At 44.6% G+C, this 25,305-nt stretch overlaps 1 protein-coding gene across 2 annotated transcripts in view; it reads left to right on the plus strand.

The window, feature by feature from the left end:
• ZNRF3 (zinc and ring finger 3) overlaps positions 1-25,305 on the plus strand; it is a 170,743-nt gene that overhangs the window by 80,977 nt on the left and 64,461 nt on the right. For both annotated transcript variants that reach the window (XM_051973049.1, XM_051973048.1), the window contains exon 2: positions 16,799-16,924. In XM_051973049.1, the coding sequence (XP_051829009.1) occupies positions 16,799-16,924 (126 nt within the window). The remainder of the gene's footprint in view (positions 1-16,798; positions 16,925-25,305) is intronic.

A 25,305-nucleotide genomic window follows, 5' to 3' on the forward strand; every position in this document is an offset into this window, starting at 1 on the left:
TTCCATAAAGTAAATCTCTGGTAGTTTAATTGGTGTGGCACTGAAAACCTAAATTAATTTAGTAGTGTTGTCTGTTTTTCTTATATTGGCTCAGCTTGCCCGTAAGCAATAGTCAATAAACATTTATGAAGTCAATAATAGTCAATAAACATTTATGAAGTGCCTACTCAACTTGGAAACTTCTGACTCTGCCCTCCAGTCAGAGGGTGAAGGGTAACGATGACGGTCTCTAGGCAGATAGGATCTTTTAGGATAGTAGATGAGCTTCCTAGGACCTGGGAATCAGTTTAGGAAAACTGTTTTGGAGAACGAACTGTGTTTAATTTGTTTAAATTGAAAAACCTTGGGATTCTAAGAGACAAACTTTCTATAAAATAATCATACCAAGCATTCACTCCAAAGCATTAGAAAGGATAAGCCTGATTCAGGTGAACTTGAAAGGTCTAGATTCATAGTCACAACTGATTACTCAGAGAATCATAGAATAAAAATAGAGGTGGAAGCCTTTATAATGATTTTCTAATTTAGATCTCATCTTGAATCCATAGCTCCTGGCCATCCCCGCTATCCCACCTCCCCTAAGAAGAGGCAGCCCATTGGGAGCCAGCACACCTGGGTTTGAGGGGAAGCCATCCCACTGGGGAACTGCAACCTTGGCCAAATTGCCTCATGGCTTTGATCCTCTTTCCTTATCTGTAAAATGGAAGGAAACTGGGGGAGGTAATCTCGCAAGTCCTTTCTAGTTCTAATGATCTGAGCCTTTGAGTAAGGTGCATTCATTATGTGTTAAGAACACTCTTCTGACTTGACCAATAGTAGTTAGTTTAACACAGTTAACTTACTGGGATCTTATCCTGGGGCCCCTGTTTAGGTTAATGTTCTCCTTTTATATCAGGGCTATACACATTCATGATTATTGTGGTGTGTAATGTCTGGCTTTGGGTTATCAGAAGTCTGATTAACATGCAGGAAGATTGGTTATCTTCCAATGAGTTCATTAAAAAAAAAAAAAAAAGATAAACTAAAAGCTTGTTGTGTCATGTTTTTTTTTTTTTAGTTTCTCCCATTTTAAAGACAATTTAAGACCTTGCTGCTTTTATTAGTGATTGTAACCATAACTGAGAGATACTTTCTCAAGGAAGTTGACCATTACTTTTAGTTTTTTCCTCTATTAACTTTATTAATAGAAATTTCTTCAAAAAGTTTTTAAAATGAGCATGGAACAGCAACACAACTAATTCAGCTTGCTTAAAATTTTATGTTGAATAGTTTTAAAATTCTTTATTTTTATTTTAAATGCCAAGAAAGCAGTTTTATTTGCACAACCAAACATAAGCAATTGCATAAGAAATTTCATAGTTTTTTTTAAAAGTCATAAACTCTACACATTTTCATTACTATTTAGGGCATATATGATTCTGCCTGAACTTGTTTCTGTTCTCTTCCATTTTTTTTTTTTAGTGAAGAAATTTCAAAATATTTACGTTAAGCAATTATTTTCTTTTAAAATTGAGTTTCAAATTCAATTCCACCTCTTTCTCACTTACTAAGAAGGCAAGCAAAATCAATTTTATATTTGAAATCATGCAAAATATTTCCACCTTAGCCACAATACAAAAAAAAAAAAGGAAAGAAAATGAGAATTGTACTTCAGTTTGTATGCAGACTATCTATTGGTTTTCTCTCTGGAGGTGGAGAGTGTTTTTTCATCATGGATCCTTTGGAATTGTCTTGCTTGGATCATTGTATTGATCAAAATAGCCAAATCTTTCATAGTTAACATCATTATAATATTACTTTTTGTTGTTGTTTGTTTTAAAGTCATGCTTTTCAGAGAATCCAGTAATTCTTAAATAAACTCTTCTTGATCTGCTTCCCAGGTCATTTGTTTTTGTTATCATATATGGTGTCCCCAAAAGTTTTAGAATGGTTTAAGTTTTAATAGTTTGACTGCCCTAAATATTTTTGAACACTTTATATATCTTTCTTTTTTTTTTTTTTTTTTTTTTTTTTGCTCTCTTTTGGAGTCATTTATTTGTTTGCTCTCTTCTATTTTTCAGGGAGTCTGTTACTTGGGTAAAGGTTTACTGCCATGTTTCTCAGCTGTTTCTTTTTTTTTTTTCCTCCATGACTTTTATTTCATTTTCTATTTGTTGCTTCATTTCTTCTATGTATTCATGCCGTCCTTGTGGAAAATTCATTTTTCCCCCATTTGTTTCTGCTGGCAGTTGTTATGCAGTTCAGTCTCTTTGGGGGAAATCTTATTTGCAATCTCCTTTTTATACTATTCAGCGCCTTTGGTTTACTCCTCTATGGCTTTATTTACTTAGTTGAGGCTTTGTGCTAGGGCCAGACTCTGCCCCCTGCCGTGCTTTTGGACTGAGTGTAAAGGGCCTGTCCAGCTTGATATCACACTGGGTCCTCTTGATTCCTACTCTCATGTTCCAGCTCTTCTGGATCTTTGACATTCAAAATGTGGAATCTTTGAAGGTGTTTCAGGCCAGGGCACCGGACATTTGGAGCCCTGATGTCTCCTGTTGACCCCTCACTTGCCCCACATCATACATTCAATTTTCTGTCAAGTCTTGTTTCTGCTTCCTCCTATCTATTTAAAACAACCTCCATCCTTGCACAGGCCCGGTCCCTTTCTGGCTGGACTAATGCAGTAGACTTCTGGCAAGGGTTGACGTCCCTGTCTCCATCCAAATCCAGTTAATAATTTCTTGGGGCTGCCTTCCACCTCAAATATAAAATCTTCTCTGGCTTTTCACACCTGTGACAGTCCCTTGCTCTCTCCCTAGTATTCTTAGTTATTTCCTTTTTGTGTGCCCCATGATGTAGCTCTTCCTTGAAGGGGGACACATGTGACTCTTCATTTCTGATTCCCAAGCCTGGACAGCCTCCTCACCTGTTTGCTGACTCCCCCGATTTCATTCAAGACTGCTCAATTATTTCCTCTGAGCTTACCTTCATTTGTACTGTAAAGGTCTCATGTATGTTTTTTTCCATGTTGTAGCTTCCACTAAACTATGAAGGCAGGGCCTGTGTGTTTGTATCCCCCACTCCTAGCACAGAGGCTGGCACAGAGTAAGTGTTTAATAAAAGTTACAAAGAAGGGAAGCAGTGGCCTGTTCAAAGCTCTTAAATGGTGGCAAGCCTGTCGGTGTGTCATGTTAGAACAATTTTTCCGTCCCCACAAATACTAGTTAGGATTCTTTTTGTCTATTCATTCATTCACTTTTCTCTTTATTTGGTTCTAGCTTGTATGTGTCTGCTTTTAGTCTGCATTCTTTAATAAGTCTTTCTTTGTTCTTATTACATTCTGATAACTCTTGATGTTAATGTACCACAATTTAGCTTGGTGATGGGTACCAGTATCAGATTTATATTCTGCCAAAGGCAGGTCCTAATTAAGTTAGTAGAGAGAGGTCGTTTACTGCTTTTTAAAAAAAAATAATCCCTCTTTGGCATCTGAGTAAATTTTGGACCCTGCATCTTTTTTGTGTGTATGTGGAATATGGACTTTGACATTCAGATGTCAAGAGTTAATCATACGAGCGTCTGGGTAAGAAATGTAAAATAATTGTAGGAGGCTACTAAGGCATGAGGATCCTGCATCAGTTACAGAGTCTAATGAAAGCTGTTGGGTAGTACATTGGATGGCAATTCTTATCAGAAAGTAGCCACACAGCCTGAGATTGGCAGAGGGCAGATGAGGCCTGACTTGGCAGATCCCAAAGTAGTACAGCTCAGCGGTCCATCTCTTTTTTCCCCCCTCATATTTTTCAGCCAGGGTCTGATAACAGCAGCCAGCTCTATTTCTACAGTGTTTTTAAGATTTACAATAATAGTTTGTCTACAGTTGAAAAGGTACTTCATGATAACATTGTGAGGTAAGGTAGCATTATGTGATAACAGTATGTCTATTTTACAGATGAGCTCATTGAGGCTCAGCACGCTTGTGACTCGCCCAAATTCACACAACTAGTGGATGAGAATCTGACTTGTGTTGGCTATATCAGTTTTATAGACAACACTTCTGGGAAAATGGAACCATATGAATGATTTTTGCAGTTCTTAATCAGGGTCCTGTTGTGTGCAAATACTGAACAAGTTGTTAAAGAGATAGTGCCTCTTAGACTATAAGAAATAATGGATTATAAGTGGGAGACCATTTTGGAAGGTTGAGTTTAATTCACTCACCATTTATTGCCTGCTTGCCATTTATGTAAGAAGCCCTGAGGACACAAGGAGGAAAACCAAACTGAATGGGACAGGGACCCATCCTGTATGCTGATTTTAAAAAGATACAAGATTTATGAGGGGCAGATTACTTCCAACTAGGGTTATCAGGAAGGCCTTGTGTAGGGGGGAAGGGATGCACACGTTGGAGACTGAGGTTCCATTTGGACAAAGTGAGAGAGAGGAGGTAGTGGAGGAGCCAGGAAGGGAGCTGGACTTGACCCCAGCTGGGCCTGACATGGGTGGTGGTAAGTGCCAGGAGAGGGGTGTCTCTATTTTATCCTAGCAACAATAAAGGAGACCCTTGAAGACATGGATGAGATCTGTGTTTTAGGACTATCCGTTGGAGTTAGGCCTCCTGACATGGTGTTCTCCTTTTCTCAATGGAAAAAGTAATTAAGTTTTTTTTTGGTAGTAAAAAATTCTTGAAGATCAAAGTGAATGTACAGTGGTGTCTCCCTCTACCCTGCCCCCATGGAAAATAACTGTTAAAAATGCATTTGCCATGTAAGAGTGTAATTGGCTTTTAGATATTTGATTTTAATAATGGAGGGAAACTACTCATATACAGATAAATATGTACAAATAGAGATAAGATCATTTATAAACTCATAGTAGCCCCTCATTCATGGTCTGTTTAGAAGGTACTTCAGGAGGCACTTATTAGAGGGAAAAAAGGGATTCCTAGAGGTTGGTTGTTGTTCATTTTCCAAGAGGACCAAAATGGCATCACTGTATTAGAATCAAGCTATAGCGTGTCTGAATGGCTGATCAGACCAATATGAACTCGGAATGGTCTGCCAGAGAGGACTGGCGAGACTTACATGAACTGATGCTGAGGGAAATGAGCAGAACCAGGAGATCATTATATACCTCAACAACGATACTGTTTGAGGATGTTTTCTGATGGAAGTGGATCTCTTTGATAAAGAGAGCTAATTCAGTTTCAATTGAACAAGGATGGACAGAAGCAGCTACACCCAAAGAAAGAACACTGGGAAATGAATATAAACTGCTTGCATTTTTGTTTTTCTTCCCGGATTATTTCTACCTTCTGAATCCAATTCTCCCTGTGCACCAAGAGAACTGTTCAGTTCTGCACACATATATTGTATCTAGGATATACTGTAACCTATTCAACATGTAAAGGACTGCTTGCCATCTGAGGGGGAGGGGGAGAAGGGAGGGAGGGGAAAAATTGGAACAGAAGTGAGTGCAAAGGGTAATGCTGTAAAAAATTACCCTGGCATGGGTTCTGTCAATGAAAAGTTATTTAAAAAAAAAAAAAAAGGCATGATCTACCATAGGTCGGACATGAGTAGTCCATATGAACATTTGGAGTAGCTTCTCTAATTTTGCTCATTTCCCATTTCCTTTGGGCTAATTCAATTTGGCTTTGCTCTAGAGCACAGGAGCTTCTTTGATTAGGGCCCGCCATGCTGGGCGGTCCTGTGCCTGTGTCTCCCTTGTCATACATAAGGTCTCTCTTAAAAGAGAGTGCATACAAGTATTCTTGTATCACTTTTTCTGACCACCACGTGAGCTCTTACCCTTTGTGAGTTCTCCATAAAATAACCTTTTTGGCAAGTGGACATCTGGCATTTGAATAATGTGGCCAGTCTAACGGAGATGCGTTCTCTGCAGTAGAATTGGAACGCTCGGCAGTTTAGTTCAAGAAGGTACTTCAGTGTCTGGTATCTTATCCTGCCGGGTATTTATTGATCTTCACTTTCTGATTTTTTTTTTAACAGACTTGACATAATTGGTGTCAGAAGGGATGAGCACCTGATAACTTTACTCAGACCCACTTTTCAGAATAGGCTGTAGGAAGCACTTGTTCATAGTGTGCTTAGCCTTGGGCCTTGTAAGGTCATCCCCAAGTGGAATGGACTGCTTTAGGTGGTAATAGGAAAGCCCCCTCCCTGAAGATTTTCAGGCAAGGTCTGGTTGACTACTTATAGGATATGTTCTAGAAGGGATTCTTGTTCTGCTTTGGGACTGGGTGTGGCTTCTTACCTTGATCTCAGCTCCTTAAGATGATGTTGCTAAAGGGATGGTCACAGAGTGATTTTTATCAGCTGCCCTTGTGGCCTATGACTGGTTCCTGGAGTAACCTTTCCAGGTGGTGTCTAATAAGACCCAATAAAAGAAGTCTTTCTCATCTCTCTGTTCCTGCCAGCATCCTAAACTAGCACTTACTGGGGTCATAACCTTTCCTGTTCCACTGTTCCCTCATGAACAAGTGTTTTGTAGTTGGCAGTTTTAAGGAATAGGTAACTTAACGAGGTGATGAGTGGGCAGGAACTACCCTCACTTGTGTTTATAGTACCTATTCTATATTGCCTGTCTCCAAGGAGCCCAGAATACTTCAGACATCATCTCATTAGTCCTCACAAACTGCCCACGAGGTAGGCAGGTGGCAGCCATTAGCCTTATTCTACCAGGAGAGAAAATGAAGTGCCAAGGAGTTCAGTGACTCCCCCAGCATCCCACCAGAATCTCACCAGAATATCAGTTTATTGCCTTTGAATCTTGAGCCTCCTAGAACCCTCAGCCCCTCCCCTATTCCTTATAGTTATCTCACTGGCAATGAAGGGTGCTTTTCATAGCTAATCAACTTGGGTTAGAAACTTCTGGGGGCCATTCATGTCCTGTGAATCCATTGCCTGTGGCTATAGTTGGTTTGTCTCCTATTTATCTTGAGTGTAGAACCCAAGTTTTTCCTTCCACTGTCTCTTTTCTGACCACATTCGTTATTCTCTGCCTGGTTTTTTGTTCATTGTGTTCTCCTCCTTGTTGGAATACTTGGTTATGAAGGATTTGAATGGAGTAGCTCATAAAGTTCCCCAGGACCGCCCTCTCATCTTTTCTTGTGACCAAGCCTCCATTTTAATTTTGTTTGCCACATCACTGGGAAGCTAGCAGTTCTTTTTGGAATCTGCCACATAAATACCCTCTCCCTTTGGGCCGGGAAGAAAGAGAGGGACTGGTCGTACAAAAGGGCCCTTCTTATTTGATGTTCATCCATCTCTTAGCAGATTCACATGGTTTTATGCTAGCCTTTGAACTGATCAAGACCTCTGAGGAAAGGACTCTGAGAAGTTGGATTATTAGGAATTAAAACAAATGAAAAATTATTGGGAACACGTGGGAATAACAGCCTTTAGTTGTCAAAAAGCTTGTTCTGCTGCGTGCACTCGTGAGGAGCGTTTCTTAAGCGTCTCCTCTGACCCTCCCCTGTCTCAGACAGCCCTTCTGGTTTGAGACAAGTCCTGAGTGATTGAAGGTTTTGCCATTAAAATAGTGAAAGCTCTGTCAGGTGCCTGAGTGGAAACACCTTCAAATGAGGACCGTGCACACTGGCCCTGATCTCAATGTACTTCCCTCTTGGGAGATGGCGTTTGGTCATGGAGAGCTCTATCCTAAATTGTGGAAGTCTGTAAAGTCTGAAGTATGGGCTTGGGGAGGGATGGGGAAGATGCATGGCAGAGACACGTGAAGGAACTTGGGAATCAGAATGCTAGTTTGGAGACGTGATCCGAGCCGACACTCTGTATGCCAGCCCCGGCTTCCGGGCAGCTGCGACCCCAGATGTGGGAAGAACCTCTGCCCTCATGAGTCGTGCGGTGGGCACCAGAGATGCAGCTGGTGATCCATGACCTGGTAAACAGGAAGTCAGGCCGCAGGAGCAGGTTTTTTCCTCTCTCTAAGATAATAGCAGGTATTCTTGTACTAATAATGTGCAGCCTTGCTCTGAGCCCTCTTGTGAAGTGGGTGGTAGAGTTATTATTTCTCTTGTATAGAGAAAGCAAACTGGGGCAGTGACTTGTGTAGCGCAGAGAGCTGATCAGTGCAGAAGCCGGGGCTCACGTGTCAGGTTATGATTCCCAGGCGGGTAGAGGCCCAAGTTAGAATCCCACCAAGCTGTATCCCCTGACTCCTTGCTGGGTGCAAGTTTCCTCCTATAAACAAATGTAAAAACTCTTGAACTGGGATTTCTATTTCTTTCTGTCTGTGTTGGGTGATGTAACCCCCCCCCCAGGACTAACTCTAACTCTGACCCCCCAAGAACTTCTGGGAGCCCAGGATTTGGTATACCCCCACATCCTTGGGATAGAAGAAGAGCCGGTGAATGTTCTGAGATCTTGGGTCTGAGTGTTCCTGAAATCTCTTTTGCGAGGAAGAACTCCAAAGAGGCTTTTCTGTCTCCTTGGGCTTTGCTGAGGCTTCTTGGGAGCCTTGGAAGGGGGGGGGGGTTAAAGATCAGCCAATCCAAGCCCCTCATTTGGCCAATGAGCAGACTGAGGCCCACAGCCCCACCGGGATTGACAAAAGGGATTCCTTTTTACCGTCTGGCAGCCTGCTTCTGGGGAGGGCTGCTCCACTGGGCGAGCTATGGGAGGAAGAGATTTTCGGTTTCATTGTTTCTGTAGGAAGAAAAAGAATCCTCTTTCTTGCTCTGAGGAAAGTGGGTGGAGTCACCCTTGCCTTCCCTTTCCATAAATTTCCCGGTCTTGACTCGGACAGCCACACCTTTGAGAAAGCAGAGGTCTTGAGCAGTCCCAGGGAGCCTTGAGGCCGGAGGAAGGATGGCCGGGGAAGGGACAAAGGAGGAAGTTTCCCTTTTAACCACCAGGACTTTTTGGACAGATAATATTCCAGAGTGAAATGTCGCTTCCTCCTTGGAGTTCAGAGTTTGGCTCCTGTGTAACAGTAACCCACTTAACATTGTGCGGTCCTTTTGAAGTTATTTTAAACTTGCAGCAGTGAGAGAGACATTGTAACCTTGGAGAAAGCACCACCCAGGCGAGGTTTCAAGTTTGCCCTTTCAGACTGTGGAAAGCGGACTGGCTGAGATGATCCCCCCCAGGATCGGGAGCTGAAAATCTCTTCAGTTTATTTTTTTTTATTTCCAGGCTCGGTGAGGTGCTTGCTGTATGCAAGGGGCAAATAGCGAGAGATTTACAGCGTCTGATCTATAACCTTGGCCTCTAGTAGGGTAGCATAGAAGCTTTTCCTCATTCATTCTCTCTCTCTCTCTTGCTGAGGCAATTGGGGTTAAGTGACTTGCCATGGGTCACACAGCTAGGAAGTATTAAGTGTCTGAGACCAGATTTGAACTCAGGTCCTCCTGACTTCAGGGCTGCTCTATCCATTGTGCCACCTAGCTGCCCCAAAACTTTCCCTCTTCACAAGACAGTGCTCACATGGCTTGGGCCAGAGAAACTGGGGCTCCTGCGGGCCAGGCCCTGTGTTAAACATGACCTCATCTGATCCTCAGCACAAGCACGTGTGTGGTAGGTGCTGGTCTTATCCTCATTTCACAATTGAAGAAACTGAGGCAAGCTGAAGGGAAGTATCCCAGCCAGTAAATGTGGATTAGGACTCAACCTCACTGCCTTCAGGCCTGATGGTTAAAGCAAATAAAAACAGAGAGCAAGTCTTCTGGTGACCCATAAGGGAGCGAGTGCACTTGGGAGAGTCCATGTGGCCAATCTGGGGCACACAGATCTGTTTGTTTCTCTGGGAGAGTGGGTGCTTGGGAAGGAGGCTGTGGCTTCCGTGCATCCATTAGGCCCTCTGGAATCTTCTCTGCCACAGGACAATTAACTTCCACAACAGTCTTAGTTGGCGGCTTTGGAGCTTACACACGTGTAAGTGTCATGGCTGTATACAATTGTGATTTGTTCCCCATTTATCTTCAAAACTGTAGCAGCTTTGTAAGTAGCAAACAGTGTATATTCATGTCTGAATTTATTTTTTTAAATAAAAAAGAAATAATTTTACTTCAAAAAGAAAAGAGCGAGAGATCACCTGGGAGCTGAAAGGCCATATTGTTCATCCCATGCTCTGTTCTTACCGTTTCCTGATCCATAGTTATCACTTGCTGTCCTTGAGGCACATCAAATCCATTGCTTCCAGAAGGCAGCCGTGTCTGTGTCTGGATAGTTGTAATTATTTTAGGAAGTTTGTCTTTCCCACAAATGAAAGCCTGACTCCTCCCAATTCTCACCTGTCGCTCCCAGTTCTGTCTTCTGGGTCAATCCACGCAAGGCCTGCTCCTTCTACACAACAGCCTGCAGACGGTGAGCAGAATCTCTTCTTCCTGAAACATAGACATCCAGAGTTTCATTAACTCATCCTTGTGTAACATTGTGTGTGTGTGTGTGTGTGTGTGTGTGTGTAGTTGAACATGGTTATTGTGGATTTTTTTTTCCTTGACTATATTTGTGATGAGGTTCCTCACTTCCCCCTTTTTCTTTCAGTTAATGGGGCAGGTGGGAGAACCTGGACCAATACTAACGTTGTTTCAACCAGTGCAGTTCTGTTATTTTAATCATTTTTAACCATGTATGGATGAGAACAGAAGGAAATTCAGACAAGTTTTCAAAGTAACATTTAGCATTACTATACATCCACATCCACGTTTTTTTTTTTTCCCTAAAGCAAGTAATACAAAATGGATATCCATAGCTTTAAAAAAAGAATCCTCTTTTTTGTATTATGCCATGTATGGAAATGTGTGTGTATGTGTGTGTGTGTATCTCTGTCTCTCTCTGTCTCTCCCTCACAGCTGACTGAAAACAGCCCGTTGGGGGTCTGTAGGGCAGGTATTCTTACTCCACTTTAAAGACTAGGCAGTTGAGGCTCCAAGATGGAAGTGCCTTGTTGAACATCACACAGCTACTAAGAACAAAGCTAGACTACAGACTCCTGACTCGGATCCCAGTGTTGTCTCTACTCCCCTTAGTAATAGTGAGCTCAACATTTTTAAAACCATATTGTCTATAATTTTGTGTGTGGTCTCCATTATGTATCACGGATTCTTAACCTTTTTTCCTTGCCCTTTTGTCCCTTTGTTGAAGCCTCAGAGTATTTATCAGTTGTTTATTTACTGTGAGCCAGACACTGTGCTAAGCCCCAGGGATACAGACATAAGCAGAAAGAAAGATCATCTCAAGGAACTGATCTTCCCATGAAGGAAGATAACCTAAATGGAAGGAGGGAAGAGGGACTGTCAGGAGAAAACCCCCAGGGAGGCCGAGTGCTGCCTGTTAGAAACGAAGCCTCGGCTGGTCTGGGGCATCCTCCTGAGGAGGCTTTGGGAGAAAGAGCCGGTTGGAGGAAGAGGCCGAGTGCCTCCAGCATGAGCTCTTAGGGGGTAAAGAAAGGCCAGAGGTTTCTGTGGCAGGCCCGGAGTGCCAAGAGTAGAAAGCACACAGAATTTCTGTTAAGTGTAAGTGAAAATCAAGGTGCTGTTTTCCTCCCATCCAAGTCCATGAACTGCTTGCGCACCTGCTCAGATCTGGAAATGGACTCTAACCTTGGGGAAGGAGAGCAAGAGCAGCCGGCTTGGCTTTGAGCTCTGGCTCTTCCTGCTGCCTCCACGGCCTCGTGGTAATATTTGATAAATAACTGCAGCTCACACCTCTGTGGCTCTGGGGTTGCAGGGCTCTTTTCCCAGAGCAGTCCCTTAAGGTGGGTAGTACAAGTATTGTCCCTATTTGGTCAGTAAGACAAATGGGGCCCAGTGGGGGGGAGGCGGCTTAGCCAGAGTCATGCAGCTGGTAGAGGGGATTACTGAGCGCATCCTGAACATTCCCTGAGCACACTGGAACCTTCACATGGGCCGGGCCCCACCCCCACCCCCAGAAAAGGGCCAGAAGTCCTCTTGAGGTGTGGCGATGGCCTGAAGTTGAATAGGTGGTGAAGCTTGGCAGAATGGCAGCCTTGAAGATAACCAAATCCCTTTTCTGTCGGCTCCCTCCGCACTCTGGGATGACTGCTCTCGTCCCGTGGCCCTCCCGGGCTTCCTGCTGGATTCTATGGAATTCCCACCTTCTGCAGGAGGCCTTTCCAGGCCATTGTCAAACATCCTCGGTGTTTCCTCTCTTTCCTTGGGAAATCTTCCATTTACACTGGATGGATCTGGAACACCCTCAGACACTTAAGTCTCTGTCCCAAATACCCTCCTCCCCATCTCCAAGATAGTGTGATGTCCTTGAGGGCAGGGGACGATTGTGCTTTTCTGAGGGCTTTGGAGAGTGACTAGCACACAGTTAAGTACTAACCAGATGCGGACTGACTGACTGACAGAGCCACGTTTAGCGTCTTGGCTCTTTAGGTCCCATGTGAGGCTGGAAATGTTTTTAATGTCTCTGTTGTTTCGTTTACAGAGAAAATGGCCCCTCTCTTGCACTTGATGTCGCTAGGATGGCCTCTTAATGCCGCGTTCATGACTGGGGCAAGGTTGTGCTTATTAGCTGGCTGTTTGAAAAACGACTTTCTTATGCCCTGTTCCAGGGACTTCAGACCAAAGACGGCTCAGTCCAAATGCTCTGTGGTTTTTTGCTCTGTGTCTTCCGTAACAACACCCTTGAAATTCTCACAGCTGGTGGAAGAGCTGCTGGTAATCCTTAATGCAGTGTGGGGTCCCGAGGCTTAGCTACGTTCTGTTTGCCCGCCCTGCCTGTACTTCATTGGTAATAGGAGAGGGCCCTGGTTCCTGTGTGTGTGTGTGTGTGTGTGTGTGTGTGTGTGTTGGTTGAGGAGGTTTCTGGCTGTTCTCTCTCTGTCCCCTGAGGCACAAGGCCCAGGCTAAGCCTGAATGCGCCTACAACTGGGCAGCTGAAGCTTGGTCTTGCTCTTAGCTGCTTCTTCCTCATCTTGTGTATCAATAGCAATAGTTCCCAAAAGCATTTTAAGAATTACAAGGGACTTGTCAAAGGTCATCCATAGGTAGTAAATGTTAGAAGTGAGATTGGAACCCAGGACCTGTGCCTGCAAAGTCCAGTGCTCTTTTCCCTCTGACACTGCCTCCTGATGGAAGCTCTTCTCTAGAATTCTTCTCCTTGTTCTCCCAGCCATCTGTTCTTCCCTTATCTTCTTGGGGGTTTGTCTTCTTTCTTTCTTCTGACCGTCCCTCCATGTTTTATGCTCCTTAATTTCTTCAGCTAATACTTAAAGGCTTCTGCCATGGTGCTTAGTCCTTAGTCTCTCCTGCCCTTGGCTCTGGCTGTCACCGAAAGGTGGGGGGCTCCCACGGCTGTGGCCGTCACCTCTCACATGCCTCCAACTACACTACAAATCTGCCCTTGCAAAGGCTCCTCACACGTTCTGCTTTTCTTGCCTTCCTCTTCCCCATCTGCTCTTTATTTGCATCAGGCTGCCCTTGTTCCAGTCTCTTCAGCAGCTGCATTAAGCCCCTACTGTTTACAAGTCGGGGGAAGAGGGTAGTTCTGTGGAAGCTGTTGGAGTTTGTAGGATGCAAAGACAGGAAAGCACATGTATGGAGTTGCAAGGAAGTGCGTTTCAGCTGGGTCACATTGTGTCTGTGTTGGAGGGTTGGGAGGGTGGAGTGATGAAACCAAGAAAGGAGATTGGATTGTAGAAAGCCTTGAATGCCCTATTCAGCAGGCACTGGGGGAGCCACTGAAGGCTTTTGTGCGGTAGAGTCCTGAGGCTGATGTACTAGAAGGGTGCTCACTTGGCATTTTGTGGTGCCGTCCACTCACAATATATTAATAAAGTGAAAATATTCAGGATTTTGAAGTATGGCCACCTTCTCCCTCCCGTGTGTGTGTGTGTGTGTGTGTGTGTGTGTGTGTGTGTGTGTGTGTCTTCCAATTAACACCCTCATTTTCTTTCTTTTGTCTTCCCTGAAAATGAAAACCCAAACCTTTATAATATTATGTAATTATAACATATACATCAGTAGAAAACAAAACCACCCAAACGCTTTCCTCATTATGTCAGTCCAGAATATCTGGCTCATCCACTACTTGAGCCCATCCCCCCCAGTCTCACTTTGTGTCTAGTTCATACCCCTGATGTCTCCATTTGTCTTTGTCTTCTTGTCTTTGTCCACTTCTGTCTCTCTCTGTGTCTGTCCTGTCTCTCTTTCTCCTCTATAACCTCTTCAGCCCCCATTGGTTAGTATCTTCCCTGAGATTCGGTCATGTCACCGGATGTTTCTAATTCGGTATCACAGAGACAGCTAAATTTCTGCATGTCCACATCTGAACTTGGCTTTCCTCTTCACATTTTCCCTTTTTTTAGACTTGGCTGTTTGTGTCCAAGGACCCACCAGCCCTTCAGGCTCCCAGGTCCAGACTTCGGTCTTATTCTCGGTGCCTTACTCTCTGTTATCCCCAGGGAACCAGTCACGCTGCCAAGTCTTGTTGGATCTCCTTTCTTCACCACGCGGCTCCCATCGTCCTTCAGGCCCTCAGTCCCCTCTCATGGAGATGATGGATCTCATTGATTTCCCTACTTCAGCCCTGTCTCCACGGCAGTCCAGCCTTCATGCTGCAGCTGTCAGAGGGATTTGCCTTAAGAGCAGATCTGCCACTGCCACTTCTCTGTAATAGCGACGGTTTTATAGATTGCTCATGAGCACATTATGAATGTCAATTCATCTAATCCTCACAGCAGCCCTGGAAGGTGGGGCCTCTTGTCACCTCCATTTTACCTACGAGGAAACATAGACTGCACCACCTAGCTGCCTAAATAAAATCAAATCCAGTTGATTCACGTATTGGAGGATAAAATATAAATGTCCCCATTTAGCTCCTAAAGTTCTTCACAGCCTGACTCCTTGTCTCTCTTCTCAGTCATTTAAGATTTCTCCCCTTCTCATACTCTTCCTTCCAGATACATAGACTTTTCCCCTCATGTTCTGGACAGACGGCACTCTGGGACTTGGCAGTGACCTTCTCCCATGAATGAATCTGGAGTTCGCTCCTTCCTCAGCTCTGCCTGGCAGAAGCCCTCTCTTCTTCTTCTTCTAGTATCACCACCTCCCTGGGGTCTTCCCTGATTCCCTCCTTCCTATAGAGTTACGTACGCACAGACGGTCTCCTTCAGTACAAGGGAGTCCCTCCCTTCCATTAGGGCAGAGCTGGGCACCTCAGATGCCGGTACGGCCGCTAGCATGGAGGCACTTCAGAAATGCTGGTTTCGTTGCTGGCTCTGAAACTGGAGCCCGGCCCCTTTCCTCTTCTCAGAGCTTGAGTTTCCCCTGTCAGATGAATCCAAGGGTCTTTCTAGCTCAGTAAAACATCTTGGATTCTGATTGTGAGCAGTAATTAGTCACTCACTGGGCATTAACTAAGAGCACAGTTTTAAATTAATCCTAAAATCTTAAGATTTTACTATTATTTTTAGACTCTCATTTCACCGAGAGGTAGTTTTGTTCTTGGTCACTTTCTACAGCACTCGGCTCAGAGTCTGGCACGTAGTAGGTGTTTCGTAAATGCTTAGTGATCGATCCAAGAAGCGCATATAAAGAATACTCTTGTTTCCCGGTCTCCTCAGCAGCTAGGTAGCGGAGGTCCTGGGCCTGGAGTCAAGGGGAAAAAGTTCAGGTTCAGCCTCAGATACTTACTGTCACGTGACTGTCAGCAAGACACTTTACCTCTGTTTGCTTCAGTTTCCTCATCTGTTAAAGAGAAGTGATCCTATTGCCCAGCTCCGAGGTTGCTGGGAGGCTCCAGTGAAATAATAATTGCAAAGTGTTTAGCACAGCATCTGGCACACAGGAAGCGCTAAATAAATGTGTGTTATTAAGATTCCTTCAGTGAAAGTACTAGAGGGAATACAGGGTGTGCAGTGTCTAACTCAGAATGCATTATCCGGATGTCTTCATTCCTCATCCTGGCTCCTTTGTCATTTGTCCTGTATTGACGTGACAGGCTAGACTTCTCGTGGCATAGAGGCAGGTTAAGGGCCAGGAAGGGTGGGCCAGGCTTAGAGAGGTTTGTCACAGGAAAGTCAATCACTAAGAGACTTCACACTTGGAGGACTTTTTGGTTTCTTTTGTGTATGTTAGTGTTCACTTGTTTCTCATGTCCAACTCTTCCTGACCCTATTTGAAGTTTTCTTAGCAGAGATACAGATGAGGAAACTGAGGCAAACAGGTTGAAGTGAGTTGCTAATAGTGTGAGTCTGGATTTGAATGCAGGTTTTCCTTCCTCGCAGCCTCTACCCACTGGGCCACCTAGCCGCCCTGTTCTTCGAGATTTGCTGGGATCTGCCTTGTTATAAGGAACACGCACATTGAGGAAATAGTAGATTTTTGAAAGTATCGGTTTTAGAAACTGGTTAGGATTTATGGCGTTTCAGAGCAGTCGGGGATGTGGTTTTCACTAAGGTAGGTCTGACTTTGGCATTAGAGTCCTGCTCCCTGACTGGTGAGGCCGTGAGTGCAGCGCCTGCTTGGCAGCAGGGTCTGTTAATGGTGGGTGGCACCAGGTGGCAGAAAGGCTTCTCGTGCCAAGCACAGGGGTTGGGACTCAATTCAGGTGCAGGCAGGCGCCTCTGACGTTGGAGCTGAAGTGACTATCTCTGTGTGAAGGAGTATTGTTGTGGCACAGCCTGGAGTGGATTTGGCAGCAGGGGCGATCCTCTGAGAAGGCCTCGGGAGGGCAGGGAGCTGGGTACAGTTAAAATCCCCAGCCCTGGGCCCTCGGGGGAAACTGGCTCTGCGTGGCCTGAGCCCAGCCAGGGGGAGTATTGTCTGCCTTTTAAACTTTGCCTCTCCTGTTTGGTTTCCTAGATGCACCCGCTGGGACTCTGTAACAACAATGATGAAGAAGACTTGTATGAATACGGCTGGGTAGGGGTAGTGAAGCTGGAGCAGCCAGAGCTGGATCCGAAGCCATGTCTCACTGTCCTGGGCAAGGTAAGTGCCGGCCCCTGCGGGGGCTCCCTGCGTATCGTTTCCCACATACGAGCGAGAAGACAGGAGGCACCCCATAGATAGGCCCTAGAGCAGCTGAGCTTGGTGGGATTGTAGCATCTTCTTCTGGACCCAAGCACCCATCCAGCTTCAAGAAGGCTTTCTTCACTAGAATGTCTGCAGGACATTTGAACCTGAGAGATGGCAGACATATTTACGTATACTAGAGTCACGTGGAACCATGATTCTTATGGCAACTTGCTTTTAAAAAATATATATCCTTTGGGCAGGCCATCTATAACCAATGGACGTAGCCCAGCATGCCCTGCAACGTGCATGTCGTTCTGCATGATGAGTTGAGAGGTGGAGAGGCAGCCTCCATCAGTCCCCGGAGCTGGGCTTGGTCAGTGCCTCCATCACTGCTCTTTAGTATCTTACACTCTATTCATTGTATTCTTGCTTTTGCTGACTTCACCGGGGATGGTCGGAGGTTGTCCTTGGTTCTCAGGGAGGAGCAAAATAGCATCAGCGTTCGCTTCCTTCACTGCGGATATTCTTTTATCAAGGTCTGAACTAGGCGATCCCCAGGCTCTAGGGGATGCCCTGGGATGAAATTTGCCGATGGGAGAACAGTCCCACAGGCCGAAGAGAAGCCGCCCCTTTCTCCTGGGCCGCAGTTTTACTGACGTGTGTCTTTGGGGTTGAGAGCCCCGAGAAGCAACTTTGGCAAACTTTCCCTTCACTTTTGGGATGCGTGTGTTTTGTGGTGAGGGTTGGACAGCTTCTTCCTCCCTTTCTGACCTTAGGTCATGGAGGACTCAGCTTTGAGATCATGACCCATGTGTATGTTAGAGATGAAGCTACCAGGGCTGAGTAGACACTGGCAGGAAGACTGAGGTTTAACCTTATCTTTAAACTACATGGCCTGGATCTCCTGATCTATTAGCTCATCTATCAAATGGACCTGAGGGAGGGGGAAGATTGGACTGAATTTTGAAAGGGGCTTCCCAGCTTTCAGTCTTCAGAAATCTGGAGATTAGAGGGAAGCAGACATGATGTTTGGGCCTTTGCTTTTTGATTTGAACATTTTCACCATCAAATTTTCCTAGTCCTGTGTACTTTGAAGGCTCTTGATATTTTGGGGTCCTCTTCAGCTGAATGTTTCAGAGCGCCTGTTGTCGGACTTTTTGTAGTAGAAAAACCACTCTGGTTTTGTGGCTCCCTCTTCCAAAACGCCAGCAGCATCCTTGCCTTCTCAGGGATCTTGGCTTGCCCACCTGCTTCTTGATGTCGTTCTTGGTTAGAGTTGGACGACGGGGGTAGGGAAGCCGTGATTCTGCGGCGTGGATTCTGGGAGTGGTCAGGAGCTCCAAAGGCTGCTCAGCATTGGAGTGCTTTTTGGCATCTCAATCTCGGATAGTAGTCCGGTGTTTGCCACGCTCCAGGAGGATGGCTTTCTTCCCACTTTCTACTGGGCCGTGATTGGAAAAAATGTGATTTGCTTGACTCTGGCTCAGCTAGTTTTGTTCTTGGAGGGTCAGTATACGTGTGTGGGGGTGCTGGTCCAGGGCTCCGAGGAACATGCCTCCTACGGTGGCGGAGAAAGGGGCCTTTGAAATGGCGCTGAGCTCATGCATATCTGCTTCCTCGAGTAGAAGAACCTACCTGTTCTCTGCTTTTCCTGGCAAAGCCGTGGACAGCGGAGGCTACTTGGCCGGCAGGCTTGGGCGGGCCAGACCTCTCAGCCTCTATTAATGATTAAACACCGATGAGGTTCATTCAGTAAACATTTATTGCATGGCTCCTCCTTTCTGCCATGTTGGGGGACGCAGGGGGAAAGAACGGGAGTCTGGCTGGTGCCAGCAGGAGCCTCTGCTTTGTTGGCTGCTCTTACTGGCTCTTTGGCTAGCTGTTAGTTGCGTTGGGAGAAGGAATAGGACAAGGTTTTTTCTCAACAAAATCATTAGTAAGGGGGAGGGGGAGAACTAGACTCAATGAGTTAAGAAAACTTCATGTTTGTTTAAAGTCTGGCTTAAGGCAAGTGATAGGATGAACGGGGTCTCTCTGTTTCTCTTTTTAATCTTCTGAAAATTTTATTTTATTAATTAGTTTGTTTATTTATTTGCTGAGGCAATTGGAATTAAGTGACTTGTCCAGGGTCACACAGCTAGGAAGTTAAGTATCTAGGCCAGATTTGCATTCAGGTCCTCCTGACTTCAAAGCTGGTGCTCTATCCACAGCAACACCTAGCTACCCCTAAAATTTTTTATTTTCAACTCGATTTTTAAAATACTTTGCTAGGTGCTACGGTGGCTAGAGCTCTGGGCCTGGAGTCAGGAATACCCAAGTTCAAATCTGGTCTCAGACACTTAGCTGTGGGACACTGGACTAGTCACTTTATCCTATTTACTTTGGTTTCCTCATCTGTAAAATGAGCTGGAGAAGGCAATGGCAAACTACTCCAGTATCTTTGCCAAGAAAACCCCCAAAAGAGGTCACAAAGAGTTGGATACCGCTGGGAAAATGACTGAACAACAACAACAATAAACCATGTTTTCGCTTTTATCTGGCTCCAAGGGGATGATGGTGTGAAGGTGAGAAGTATTGTGATAAGGTGAGATGTTCTTGGGGGCAATTTGGCTTTTAATGCCATTTTCCTTGATCTCAAGGGCTGAGAATGAGGATGGTGGATGGGAAAGGGGCGTAAAAGAGAAAGGAAGCAACTGGTGAATTATGCTGCTAAGTAAACTTCAGGAGGGAGGAAAAGCCTCTTGGAGTGAAGGTCCTCCACCATAGTCATATCAGGCACTCGGGGAAGTATATTGGAGGAGGGAGAGGAGCAAGAGCAAGAAGAGTGTGCCCAGAGCAAGCAAGTGCACCTTGAAGGGAAAGAAAGGAGAAATAATGTCAGGTAGTGAAGGGTTTGAATAAGAGATGAAGCCTCCGGGGTGCGGCGTTTTCTTGGGAGCTCAGACAGGCTCCAAAAGGGCACAAAGCAAACATGCTTCACCTTGGTAGATTATTGAATGCTTTGCAAATGTTTTATTTATTGTAGTGGAGTCATTTGAGTCATGGGAGAGCCCCCCGTGGCTTCCGATCCCCTTCTAAATTCTTCAGATGCCGAGGGCTCCGAGGTCGGGTTTAGCAGGGTGAGTGGGCCTGGGCAACTGTGGCGGCCCTGCCACCCACTGGCTTGCCTGGCCTTGGGGGGCATTTCTCTTGGATGGATTTCACTTTTACTCTTCAGTGAAAGGAAGGCCCGTGTGCTCTAAGGACTGTAACTAGAGTGTGATGGGAGCTCATTCTAGTCCTGATGGTGTAAATGTACTTAATGACTTGTCCAAAGCAATGACTCCAATAGGACTGGTTTGGGAGAGAGGAACTTTTGTGGGCCTCCTGACAGTTTAGCTAGGAAGCGGAGGGGCAGCCTGAGGGGGAGATTTGCAGTTGGGCTGGGCTGGACTAGTCCCTTCCCCTCCTGGGCCTTGATTTTCTCTCCTGTAAGCTAGGGAAGATGGTGGTTATGGGGGAAGGGCATCTGCAGGTGAGAGCTGGGGCTGCCCAGAGGCTTCTTGTCACGATTCGCTTTAGTCCAACCCTTTGCCCCACGTGGAACTGCCATCTCCAAGGGATTTTATGGGAGGATGAATGGAAGAAATACTGAAGTGCTCCAAAATGCTACCTTGTTCAGGTAGCACAGGTAGAATGGGGTATTTTCCCAAGGTTTTGGAAGAGCGTGGCGTGATGAACAAAGAACCAGCTTCAGAGCCAGAGAGACCTGGGAACGGCACTCAGCTCCTCCAAGCTCTTCGGTTGAGAAATTGCCAAGAAGGTGCCGGCCTCCATGGGGAGAGGGATTTTTTCTGAAATCCCAGCTGCAGCCCCTGTCTCTGTCTGAAAGCGTGGCCAGTGGGGACCGCGCCTCTGCATGGCATTATGGCCACACTTTGGAGTCCGGGTCGGAAGAGACTTGCTTGTCCTCAGTCCTTCTGGCTCTGGGCCAGTTCTTCTCGCCACCCCTTCTCACCTCTGGGACCATGGGCAAATCTCACAGCAGAGTTCTGATTGCTGAAATAGGCCCAGTGGGCAATCACTCTGGAGCCAGGGTGCTCACCGTTTTAAAGTGAAGAAAGCCTATTTGATCCAGAAGGTGCCTCCCTATCACTTGTTGCTTACAGGCAGCCTGCAGGACAGGAGGTGCCTTAGTGGTCTGGGAGTTGGAGATGCCTTGGTATACAGATGACAATCAGAAAGTTGGGAGGAGAGAGATCCAGGTGCTTATTACCTGGGGAAGAGGAGGGGAGGGGCTGTTGGGAGACCTCTTTTTTTTTTTTTTTTATCCAGGTGTTCAAGAGTTCTGGGCAGGAACTCCGTCTTTCTGCCCTTGCTGCATCAGAGAGAATGAGACCCTTTGTCCCCTACTCAGTATGACAGGGCAGTAGCAACACTGGCCTAAAAGAGCCGCCTTCAAGCCTGTTCTTGGACGTCAGTCGTGTTATTACGAAGTGTTTCACTTCCTTGGGCCTTGGACTTGAGGGAGAAGTGGGCTATAGAGTAATTTAGGTAAATCGTGGGAAAGAGGGTTTGAATGACAGGTCTAAAGCTTGCGACTTCATCTCATGGGTAATAAAGAACTATAGTAACCATTGAGCTTATGGAACAACAGCAGTCCTGAAGGTTTTGCCAAGAGGAGTAATATCAGAGAGCTATTGTTTTTGGAAGATTAATCTGGCAGGATTGGACAGACCGGGATGGAAAAGGGAGCAGGTGCTTACTCCTGGGGAGGTCTGTTTGCGCACAATTGAATGGGCTGCACCTGGAATGGTAAAGATGATTGTCAAATGTAAGAAGCTTATACTTTTGCCTTAAGTTTTAACCTTCATCCCTCCCCATCCTTTTCTTCCCTTAGGCAAAAAAGGGGCCAATGTTGGAATGCCAGGATGTTCCCTGTCCTCTGCCATCTCCCTGCCCCTATTAAACTCATCTTCTCCAATTTCATCACCAGGATGCTTGCTCAAATCTGGCTGACCCTGCCTCCCTTAGTGTCCTCTCCCCTCTGATTGGAGGGTACAGTAGCAAACTCCTCCCAGTGTCTTCCTTTACAGAGGGCAGAAACTGGGCTTTTGGGCTCATTCTCTGTCTTCTACCCTGCCTGGTTTAAACGCCACAGATTAAGATGTTCCCAGGCCTGATTCCCAGGTTCCTCTTTGTCGTCATTCTCTCCCCTTCCCCTCCCTCCCCAGCGCCCATTTCACTTTCGTGCCTCCATTTGTGTGTTCTCTCCTCCCAGTAGATTGTAAGCTCCTTGAAGGTAGGGACTGTCTTTCATCCCCAGTGCCTGGAACATAATAAGTGCTCGATTAATATTTACCGGACTGAATTGGAAGCAACTGGCAGGATGCTAGGATGCTCAATCATTTACCCTGGATGTTGAGAAACCTTTTTGCTGATCCTCACCTTACTAATTCCCTGCAGTCGGTATTTCTCTGCTTTAGTGGAGAAGAATGATTCCTTAAAGTTAGGTATAGAATTACAATTCACAAAATGCTTTTGTATATGTACACATGAATATACATACATATGTATGTATAAAATCCTTTTTGGTCCCCCAGTAAGCTGGGGTAAGAAGACTAGGGACCACTCCTGTTCCTATTCTAAAAATAAGGAAACCAAGACCATTTTCTGAAACGAGTTGCCATCAGACAAACCATTTAGCCGTGTGAACAATGATTGGCTATGGCCTATCAGAACTGGTAAGGACCTTTGAGATGTTCTGGTCTTGATGCAGTCTTCTGCTCATCTGGAACTTGGACCCTGTTGTAAGGAGGTCTAGCAAATTAATCAAAGAATAAATCCTTTCTAAAAAAGTTACCGAATGATGCTAATTGAGATAATAGCTTCAGCAGAGTTGTGGGACACCACAGAAATCTCCAACATGAACAGCATTTCCATAATAGTCACGGAACACAAGAAGCAGCAATAGAAAGGGAACTTCCATTCCATACAATACAAAATGCATGGAACATTTGAGGATCGGCCTAGCACAGCACACAAAAGACTTGTATAGGTTAAATTACAAAGTGTTCCATAAAGAAAAAGAACACCTTAAATATCTGAAGGAGTATTTGGTGCTCATGGCGAAGATATGTTATCAAAATCAGTTTATAGTTTTATTCCTATACTGGTGAGATTTCCAACTTTATAGAACTTGATAAAATAATTTTTAAAAATTCATTTGGAAAACCAGAAGATCTAGGAGATCAAGGGGAATGATGAAAAGAATTAGGAATTAAGAGGAAATGGCACTTCCATACCTCAAATGATAGTATAAAACATCAAATAATATTATAAAATCATTGAGATCATCCAACACGGATGCCATCTGCCTCCAGAGAAAGAACTATGGAGTCCAAATGCTGATTAAAGACAATGATGCTCATCTTTTGTTTTGCTTTTTCTTTCTCATGTTGTTTTGCTTTTGTTTCCCTCTTCTGATTTTTCTTTCCCAACGTGATTACTATGGAAAGATATTTAAAATGATTGCACATGTATAACCTATATCGGATTGCTTGCTGTCTTGGCAGGGGGTAGGGAAGAGAGCTTAGGAGAACAAATTTGGAATTCAAAGTCTTAAAACCGTGAATGTTGAAAATTATCTTACATGTGATTGGAAAAAGTAAAATACTATTAAGTGGGAGTTCCTCAGGGGGAACAACCCAAAAGACCATCTCACATTGGTCAAAAAATAGAACTATTAGTAAAACAGAGTAAACAAGGGAGAGTCAGGAACAATGGAACTCAATATCCCAGTGTTTGGTCAAGTAGAGAACATAAATTACCTGGGGGAAAAACTCCTTGTTTGATAAAAAACTGCCAGGAAAACTAAAGCAGTCTGGCCAATTCTGTAACCATATTGCACAATACTTTCTCACTAGATACACTACCTTAATAGTAAAGATCATGTAAATTTTTTTTAATTAATAAGCAGATCCTCTCCCTCTCACAGCTGTGGGTAAGAGCCATATTTTACCCTAACGAGGTCCATTAAAAAGTTAAAATATATAACTGAAAAGTTTCTGTACAGACAAAATCTAGGATAAGAAGAGCAATAGTCAAAAGGGAAAAGAAAAACCTTTGATATTAAATTTCTTTGATAAAAGAATTTGGTACCCAAGATGTAAAACAATTTATCTATTCACACACACACACACACACACATACACACACACACACACACATTTAAGTTATGTAAACAGTTTATATGCAGAGCCATGCCCCTATAGACAGTCAACAAAAGATATGAAAAAAGTTTTCCAAAGAATTTCATACTATTCACAGAAATGCTCCAAATCACTAATAATAAGCAAAATGCAAATCAAAACTACCCTGAGTTTTCATTTCCCACTCTGCAATGCAAATAAGCAAAAATGACCAAGAAAGGGCAACATTCAGGGTTGGGCATTGTATAATAACTGGCAAGAAACTGAGTCATTGGATCTGTAAAATAGGTACATCCATTTTGGAAAATAGTATGGAATTGTGCAAATAAAGCGACCCATACCCTTTGACTTCATAGAAGCCATGGATGTTTATAGCCCTACTTTTTTGTGATAGAATTCACCAGGAAATATTTATTAAGTGCTTATTATGTACTAGATATTTTGCTAAGCCCTGATGATACAAAAAGAAAGGATTGTTTCCTTTCAAATAGCTTACACTCTAACGAGAGGGACAATGTGCAAACAAAAATGTGCAAGCTGCCTACAGGATATATTATTGCTCAGTTGTTTCAGTCATGTCCCATTCTTCTTGACTCCATTTGGGGTTTTCATGGCAAAAATATGCTAAAAGCAGTTTGCCACTTCCTTTCCCAACCCATTTGACAGATGGGGAAATTGAAGCAAATAGGTTAAATGACTTGGCTAGGCTCACACAGGTAGGAAGTATCTGAGGCAGGATTTGAACTCGGGGAGATGAGTCTTGCTGACTTTAAAGGTAGCACTCTATCCATTCTATCTCCTAGCTACTCTGACAGAGTAAATAGGAAATAAACTCAACAGGTCTTGGACATACAGAGAGTGATAGTGAAGGATCCACCATGACGCCTAGGTTATGATCCTGAGGAGAGGAAGGGGGGTGGTGCTCTTTACAGAAAAGAGGGAGGGAAGGAAAGAAAAGGGAGGGGAGGGATCTGTTTTAGACTAAATCAAAGATGTCTCCCAAACATTCAGTTTGAGATTCTGAAAGGTAGTTGGGAATGTGAAATTGGCCAACCGAAGAAAGCTGTCAGAGGAAAAACAGATTTGAGAATCATCTGCACCCAGTTGGTCATTAAATCTATGGTTGCTGCTGAGATCCCCCAGCAAAGCAGTAGAGAGGAAAAA

This window comes from Antechinus flavipes, chromosome 1, assembly GCF_016432865.1.
Source record: "Antechinus flavipes isolate AdamAnt ecotype Samford, QLD, Australia chromosome 1, AdamAnt_v2, whole genome shotgun sequence".
NCBI classification, from domain to species: domain Eukaryota; kingdom Metazoa; phylum Chordata; class Mammalia; order Dasyuromorphia; family Dasyuridae; genus Antechinus; species Antechinus flavipes.